The 8958-nt window shown below is 52.8% G+C and overlaps 1 protein-coding gene and 1 non-coding gene across 2 annotated transcripts; one reads left to right on the forward strand and one right to left on the reverse strand.

Annotated features, from left to right (window-relative positions):
• The first annotated feature begins 867 nt into the window (after positions 1–867).
• On the forward strand, positions 868–940 carry TRNAT-UGU (transfer RNA threonine (anticodon UGU)). Its single transcript has one exon. It is a non-coding gene; the product is annotated as a tRNA-Thr (tRNA).
• Positions 941–7749: 6809 nt separating this feature from the next.
• LOC101148643 (putative uncharacterized protein FLJ44672) lies at positions 7750–8956 on the reverse strand. Its single transcript, XM_063708309.1, is given in 2 exon segments — positions 7750–8167; positions 8169–8956. Coding segments are annotated over 2 exon segments (714 nt in total). The 5' UTR covers positions 8711–8956; the 3' UTR covers positions 7750–7995.
• Between the last annotated feature and the right edge of the window lie 2 nt (positions 8957–8958).

An 8958-nucleotide genomic window follows, 5' to 3' on the forward strand; every position in this document is an offset into this window, starting at 1 on the left:
TGATCCCGACCATTAAAAAAAAAAAAAAACAGGGCCCGGGTGCGGTGGCTCACACCTGTAATCCCAGCACTTTGGGAGGCCAAGGTGGGCGGATCACGAGGTCAAGAGATCAAGACCATCCTGGCCAACATGGTGAAACCCCGTCTCTACTAAAACCACAAAAATTAGCTGGGCGTGGTGGTGCACACCTGTAGTCCCAGCTACTTGGGAGGCTGAGGCAGGAGAATGGCTTGAACCCGGGAGGCAGAGGTTGCAGTGAGCCAAGATCACACCATTGCACTCCAGCCCAGGCAACAGTGCAAGACTCTGTCTTAAAAAAGAAAAAAAAAAGGAAGAAAGAAAGAAAAAAAGAAAAAAGAAAAACAAAGCAGAGGCAGAGCTTTGCTTGTTCACTCTGCCTCATCTAGCATTATTTGAGTACTCAGTAAATATGTGTTGAAGCAATTAATTCATCCAAAATCAGTAACTTAGTTTATGAGAACAAAGACACCCCCATAACTTCCCACTTCCCTGAAAGTACCAAACTTGATACAATTTATCAAGGAAGCAAGATTGAAAGATTTATTGAGAGTAAACATACCACTGAAAATATGACCAGAACACCATTTCATTTTTGCACTTTCCCTCCCAGCCCTTGTCTGTATGCATAAGATAGGTATGATTTAGTGTATTGTAATCACAAACATATGATTTGAGGCTTCAGTGTTTTCCACTTGTCATCATGTTGTAATCATTTTTCTTTGGCATTTCATAGCCTTTTATAAGTACCATTGATAATACACACATGGGGTCAAATTCTCACGGACCGCCATATAAACCAATGTTGTTCGTAAGATCTGTGAATTCCTGGAAACAAAAGCTCACGTGGGCTCCATAGCTCAGTGGTTAGAGCACTGGTCTTGTAAACCAGGGGTCGTGAGTTCGATCCTCGCTGGGGCCTCCTGTTGGCTTCGTTTTATTTTAATCCATAGCATTTAAATACAGAATAGAGTCCAAAATGGAAAACGTGATTTCCGAAAATGTTACTCTTAGCAGAGCTAAACATTAGTTCTCCTGAAATACAAATGATGACCATCCTTAACGTGCTTTAGAAGTGACCCAGAAGAGAAAATCCTAGTCCCCCAACAAAAAGCAGGCAAGGGCAGGAGGAGGGGGAAACTGGCCCGGCAGCCCCAGTATTACCTGGACCTGCAGGCCGGAGTACCGAAATTGGAGGCTCCATGGGCTCGTATTCAACGCCCTGCACACAGGCACCATCCCCTCAATTAAAACCAGGGGGAGGCGGCTGCCTTGGCCGCCAACTCGGCTGCTGGCTAACAGGACGGGCCGAGGCGGCGCTGCGCCTGCAGTTACGGCGCGTGGCCGGCGGGCGGCGCTGTGGCACCGCTCCCCACCGCCTCCCCGGAGGCCGGCGGCTGCGCTTCTCCACGCCCTGCCAGGGCCGAGAGCGCGGCCAGCGTGGCCGAATGCTAGCCGTTTCTGTGGCTGACACGTGGCAGCCCAGACCCCATAGCCGGCCTGGCTCCAAGGTCCTGCCCCTTCCGAGGCTACTCCCAAAAATAGTCCCGGGTTGCTTGGGAAGCCAGTGTTTGCAGCCTTTCTGACTCTCCGTGTTTTCTCTGAATTCCTCAATGGCGCGTGACTACAGAGTCACCAGAGGAAACTGCCAAGAGCCTTTTTTCTGAACACATGAATTTTTCCAACCCAGGATTTCTTTTCCCAGATGTGAGGGCCAGAGCTTGATAAAGGACTGTGTGTAAGGTCGCCACAAGCCGCGTGTGGCCGCTGGGTGCTTGAAATGTGGCTAGACCAAATGGCCATGTCCTGAAAGAGTAAAATACACATGAGATTTAAAAGACTTGAAACCGAAACAGGATGTAAGCCATCTCACTAGTAATTTTTGAATTGATTCCATGTTGAAATAATATTTTGGATATATTGGATTATATAAAATATAGTATAATTAAAATAATTATAAAAATAATTGTATAATTACAATTAACTATTTTTTTAATGTGTCTATTAGAAAATTTTAGGTTACATTTGTGGCCCCCATTTGCAGCTCTCATTTATCTTTCTGTTAGATGGTGCAGGTTAGGGACCCAGAGTCCTCTGACCTTGTGTTTAAGTTAATTCTTAATCTGGCTCCCACTAAGTAAACTGTAATAGCCAGAGAAAGTCTCTTTCATCTCTGGGTCTCCCCGGAGTCAGTACTGTGCCTGACAAGCAGTAAGCACAACCTTCGTTGAGATGAAATTAAATATCTCCCCCAACAAGCTGTACAAAGCAAGGGAATGTATTTCCTTTTTTTTTTTCCTTTTTCTTTGTTGTTGTTATTGTTTTTTGTTTGTTTTTTTGTTTTTTTTTGAAAGGGAGTCTCCCTCTGTCGCCCAGGGTTGAGTGCAGTGGCGTGATTTCAGCTCACTGCAACCTCCACCTCCCAGGTTCAAGCAATTCTCTTGCCTCAGCCTCCCAAATAGCTGGGATTACAGATGCCTGCCACCATGCCCAGCTAATTTTTTGCATTTTTAGTAGACAGGATTTTGCCATGTTGGCCGGGCTGGTCTCGAATGCCTGGCTTTAAGTGATCCACCTGCCACGGCCTCCCAAAGTGTGTGAACCACTACAGGGAATGTGTTTCTTAAACTGAGTTCGCTTTTGGCAACTGTAAGACTTTCTGTTTTGGCTTGCAGTATTTTAGATGTAGGAAAACACACTCAACACCCTCAAATTTTGTTAATTATTTTGTCCCTCTGTGGTCACGATATCTACTGGAGCAATGCTGTGAAGGTGAAGTGTTCACAGTGCCTTGAGGACATAGGACCCACTGATGCAAGACAAATACCCATATTATCGCAAAAGTATTAGCCCTTTACTAACACACCGAATACCTTTTAGCAAAGCCATTTGGGATCCTTGAATACCTTAGTACCAGGACTACTTACTCTGAGTTACTTGGTCATCAAATAACAAAGTAGTAAGAAAGAGAGGTTTTTGAAGCGCTCTAATCCCATCTCCCTCCAGTCATTGCCAGTCGTCATCATTCCTCTCCCTTCCCCTGACATCGGCTGATCTCTAGAAAGAGCAAGTACCTGCATGTGTGTATTTTTCAACTTTCCAAACTTTTCAACACCTTAGGCTGTAAGGAAAAGGAATACATTTTGGCTTTTCTATGTCCTAGAGATTGTTTTCTAACAGTCCTAGACCCTTCCAGGAAGACTCACCAGCATTATCAGGCATCCTTCCAGAAAATAAAGCCACTTGCTAGAGAAAAACACTCTGCCTCTCCCCCACCTTTCCAACATTTGAGAGGTCCCATTCAGTTTCCCATTCTAGACCCACGCACTACCCACCAATGCAAAACCAGTGCTTCAAATGCCTTGAATTTGGTGTGTGCGGTCCTTTAAGTTGATACATGAATTTTGAGCACTTTCCCCCAGCTCAAACACTTCCAGTCCAGACTGTATTTTTGCCACATGTATTTGAAGAAAGACCATATGAGTAAAGAAAGCAGAGTGGCTCAAACATTTAGTCCAGAGGTTAGATCCAATCTCCTCAAACTGGCCTGGGGTTTTCAGCTCTTTCAACAAAATAACCCTGGGTTAATCACCTCCACCTTTAAGTTGCTGTCTTCATCGGATAAGAAGCTAAAAGTGTGAAATATCAAGTTGGTTAGACTCTGAAGTTCATTTCGATTCTAGAGAGTATTCATAAGCACTACAAAGGTAGGCAAGGAAAAATAAAACTATGAAAAAAGCGAAGGAAGAAGACTTAAAGATGATCAAAAAAAATGATCTGCAGAACACGATGACTGGTGTTTAGCATCTTCCATAAAGACAGAACAAGATAAAAAGAATCAGAGGTTTGATGGATCCTTGTTAGGTAAGGTTACCTAAAGTAAAAACATGGAACCTGCTTCTAAGTCTTTAAAAAAAAATCTATCCAGAGTATGCCCAATTATAACTCGGCCCCCAGGCCTGCGTTCAGTGAGGCCTCCCGTGGCGTCAGCATGTTCGTGTGGAGGAATGTGGAAGGTCACTCTGTGGCCGTGTTCCCCTGGTACTCCATCCCCTTCCTGACCCCTCCCTGCAGCCACACGAGGCCCAGCAACCTGCCAGGCACTCAGTGGCCTCCAACCAGAGAAAACAACCTGCCAAATTAGCAGCTGTTGCTCATGAGCGTCCACCAGGTGGGACAGGGAGTGTTGACTCTGGGCGGCCCCCTGGAGCCACCTGCCCTGAAAGCCCAGGGCCCGCAACCCCACACACTTTGGGGGTGGTGGAACCTGGTAAAAGCTCACCTCCCACCACGGAGGAGGAGCCCTGAGCCCCTCAGGGGAGTCCCTGCTGGACAGTGACACAGAGAATGACCATGATGATGCTTTCCTCTCCATCATGTCTCCTGACACCCAGTTGCCTCTACCACTCAGATGATGTCAGGCCCAGTCCCTCAGTGCCCTGCGCAAGAAACAGGACTCATCTTCTGAGAGGGATGGACGCAGCCCCAACGAATGGGACAAGGACCACATCCGGTGGCCCATGAGTGCCGGTCATGATCTTCAGCAAGCGGCACCAGGCCCTGGCAGGGCGCACCACGGTCACCCCAACCAGTATAACCGGACCATCAGCCAGATGCTGAGTGAGCGGTGGTACACCCTGGGGCCCAATGAGACGCAGAAATATCATGACCTGGCCTTCCAGGTGAAGGTGGCCCACTTGCAACAAGGACCGAAAGAAGTCCAGCTCAGAGGCCAAGCCCACAAGCCAGGGGCTAGCAGGAGTGTAACAAGGGCTCGTGGGAGCGGAGCATATCAGAGACAGGCACTGCCACTGCCCCTGGGGTGTCCTCTGAACTCCTGTCAGTTGCAGCCCAAACACTCCAGAGCTCGGATACCAAGGAGCAGCTTCTGTGGGGCAGAACGGCTGCACACAGTCAGGGAACCTGGCTCAGCCTGGCCCAAGCCTTCTCCCACAGCGGGGTACACAGCCTGGATGGCAGGGAAATAGACCGTCAGGCACTACAGGAACTGACACAGGTGGTGTCTGACACTGCATCATACTCTGGCCCAAAGCCTTCTACTCAGTATGGAGCTCCAGGCCACTTTGCAGCCCCTGGTGAGGGAGGTGACCAGTGGGCAGCCCTGCTGCTGCCCACCTGAGCTGCTCATTCCTAGCACATGGCCAGTGAGGACATAGCGAGTGACGAGGAGCACACGGTCATCCATGAGGAGGAGAGGGTGATGATGTCATTGCTGATGATGGCTTTAGCACCACTGACACTGATCTCAAGTTCAAGGAGTGGGTGACCGACTGAGAGTGGGGACAACTCTGGGGAGGAGCCAGAGGGCAACAAGGGCTTTGGTGGGAAGGTATTTGCACCTGTCATTCCTTCCTCCTTTACTCCTGCCGCCCCTTGCTGGATCCTGAGCCCCAAGGGTCCCCCGATCCACCTGCAGCTTTTGGCAAAGTCTATGGTCCCACCCTGTCCTCCTCCTACACATACTCGGATGCTTCCTCCTCAACCTTGGCACCCACCTCCTTCTTACTGGGCCCAGGAGCCTTCAAAGCCCAGGAGTCTGGTCAAGGCAGCAGAGCGGGCCCCCTACGGCCCCTACCCCTGGGGATGGGGGCCCAGGGACGCCTTCCAAGGCGATCTGTTTCCTCCCAATGGATCCTGCCACCTTCTGGTGCAAGAGACCTGAAAGTGTGGCCGACCTGGAGCTACCAGGCTTCTCAGTCATCAGGGTCCCTCCCAACACTAAGGCTTTCCTAGGCAGGAGGTGGGCTGAGCCACCCGGGGGGCAGAGCCTAAAGAGAAACTGACTGGGCTTTCGGGGTCGGGGCAGAGGGAACCCCACGGACATGGATCCCACACTGGAGGACCCCACCACACCCAGATGCAAGATGAGAAGATGCTCCAGCTGCAGCCCAAAGCCCAACACCCCCAAGTGTGCCATGTGTGATGGGGACAGCTTCCCCTTTGCCTGTACAGGTGGAGAAGCCGAGGACAGGCTCAGGGAACCGGAGACCGAGAAGGCGCTGTCCTCTTCACTGCACGCGCCCTGGACCAGTGCCGGCCCTGATCATGCAGCTCTTCCAGGCCCACTGCTTCTTCCTGTCCACTAGGCCACAGCCGCCCTCCAGGCCCACTATGCACACATCTTCCCCTCCAAGGTTTGTTCTGCCCCTGCCCTGACTCCCAGCCCTGTGGGGGTCCTGACCGGACCTAACCTGGCTCAGACTCTTGACGCTGCCCTGGCTGCCCCACCACTGCCTCTGCCCGAGAGTCACGTGAGGCTGAGAGTAGGGGCAGGGGCAGCAGTGGTGCCAGTTGGGGGGCGGTCCAGTGGGAGGAGCCTCAGCCTCGCGGGCTGCTCCGTGGGACTGATGACTGCATGATCTTCTGGGGACCTCACGGATCTTCAACTGCAGGTGAAACGGATACTGGTGGTGGGTGCAGGGCCGCTGGGAGCCGCTGCATGGTTTCCAGAGGCTGGACTGGGGCAGGTGCCAACTGAAGCTGCTGGGGCAGCATGGGCAGGATGTTCTGCACACAAACCTTGGAGAAGAAGATGTGTGCATAGCAGGTCCACTGCTGCTGCCCCTGCCCTGACTCCCGGCCCTGCCTGACCCCACCTCACCCTGCTCAGGCTCTGGCGCAACCCTGGCTGCCCTGCCACTGCCTCTGCCCCAGAGTTCGGGCCTTGAAAGCCTGATTGGAAGGGGACACCCCAGCCCTGCCTCAACACCTGGGGGTCTCCATAACTACCACAGGCAGGTGGGTGACCCCAAAGATCCCAGGACTCACAGTACCCCCTGAGAACATGGACAGTATGTGGGGGTAGCAATGGAGGGCAGGATGGTTATCTTCTCCCGGGTAAAGCCATTTAATCCTTTCAGTTTGGGACAGAATAAGGCCTGCCTCTTTTTTTTTTTTTTTTTTTTTTTTTTGAGACCGAGTCTTGATCTGTCCCAGGCTGGAGTACAGTGGTGCGATCTTGGCTCACTGCAACCTCTTCCCGCCGGGTTCACGCCATTCTCCTGCCTCAGCCTTCTGGGTAGCTAGGATTACAGGTGCACGCTACCACGTCCAGCTAATTTTTGTATTTTTAGTACAGACGGGGCTTCATCATCTTCGCCAGGCTGATTTCGATCTCCTGACATCGTGAACCGCCTGCCTCCACCTCCCAAAGTGCTGGGATTACAGGCGTGAGCCACCACGCCTGGCCAAGGCCTGCTCCTCTTATCTATACCCCCTACCCCTGCAGCTGTGCCAGGCGAAAGCTGGGCAGTTTCCCTCCTCCGAGCCCCTGTACATAACATGAATTGTGGGACCTTCAGAGCTTTTCACTTTTGGGAAAATAGCTCCTGCTGGGGCTACAAGATGGAGTGTGAAGAGGGCCTTGGGCCACAGGGAGGCACCTGTGGACTAGAGGGAGTTCATGCACCCCTTCTTTCCCCAGAGGGGCTGGACTCAGGTGAGTATGGGGGTGGGGGCTCCTGCACTTCGACACAGGCAGCGGGAGGGTTTTCTCCCCATTCCCTCTGCACTCCCAACTTGAGCTATACTTTTTAAGAAAGTGATTCACCCTGCCTTTGCCCCCCTTCCCCAGAACAGAACACGTTGATCATGGGCGATATTTTTCATCGTGCCAAAAAGTTGCCATGACCGTCATTAAACCTGTTGAACACCAAATAATAAGGAAAATAAAATAAAAAATTCGGGCATGGTGCAGAAACTCACTCCAAATAAATTACCCAGCAAAATATTTATATAATGGTGGAAATATTCCAAAATTCCATATTTTGGGATTTATACACAAAAGATAAACAAATTAGAGGCCAAGAGGCTGCCGGAAGGGAAAAACGGGGCCTGGGAAGGCCGTTGTGAGGAATGAGCTGGGCCTAAAGAGGCCACTGGCAGGCGGGAGCTGGGCCTGCCGAAGCGGCCGAGAGGCAGGAGCTTTGGACTCGGGAGGCCGCAGTGAGGCGAGAGCTAGCTGGGCGTGGAGAGTCCGCTGTGAGGCCGAGGCCGGGCCCGTGCAGGCCTTCGAGAGGCAGGAGGCCGGGCCTGCAAAGGCCCACTGGAGTTCAAGTTCTGGGCCTGAAGAGGCCACCAAAAGTCAAAAGTGGGGCCTGGGAAGGCCGCCGAGAGCCATGAGCTGGGCTGGGCTGAAAGAGACCACTGGGAGGCAGGAGGAGCTGGGCCTGGAGAGGCTGACTCGAGGAAGTTTTGCACCTGGAGAGGCCGCCGAGAGGACGGAGCTGGGCCCGGGGAGGCCGACTTGCTGCTCTTCCAGGCCCAATTCCAGGCTGACTTGAGGACGACTTGGGCCTGCAGAGGCCGCTGGGAGGCCCAAGCTGGGCCTAGAGGAGCCCACCAACCGGAGGCCGTTTAGGGCCTGCAGATGCCATCGGAGGGCAGGAGCTGAGCCTGGAGAGGCCACCGTGAGGCCTGAGCTGGGCCTGGGGAGCTTGGCTTCGGGAAGTTGTGGGCCTACCAGGGCCGCTGGGAGCTGGGCAGGAGCTGAGTCCAAAGACGTTGTTGGGAGGCCAGAGTTGGGCCTGGAGACGCAGCCGGGAGGAAGAGCTGGGCCCGGAGAGGACGCCAGGAGGCTGCAAGTGGGTCTGGAGAGGCCGACTTGAGGAGGCCCGGCCTCTGCCTCCCGCATGGCGGCCTCTGCAGGCCCAGCTGTTCCTCCTGGCTGCATCTCCCGCCTCCCAGCAAACAAGCTTTTTTGGCTCAGCTCCCGCCGGCGTTTGTAGACCCCGAGGTTTCTGCAACCAAGCTCTTCAGACCCACATCCCGCCTCCCAGTACCTGAACAGTCCCAGCTCCGGCTGGAGAAAAGAGTCTGTAGGCCCCGCTGTTGCCTCCCAGGGGTGTCTCCAGGCCCAGCTCTCGCCCCACCGCGACCTCCCAGGCCCAAGTCCCTGCCTGCCTCCCAGCAGCCCACGTG

Source organism: Gorilla gorilla, chromosome 1, assembly GCF_029281585.2.
Source record: "Gorilla gorilla gorilla isolate KB3781 chromosome 1, NHGRI_mGorGor1-v2.1_pri, whole genome shotgun sequence".
NCBI classification, from domain to species: Eukaryota; Metazoa; Chordata; class Mammalia; order Primates; family Hominidae; genus Gorilla; species Gorilla gorilla.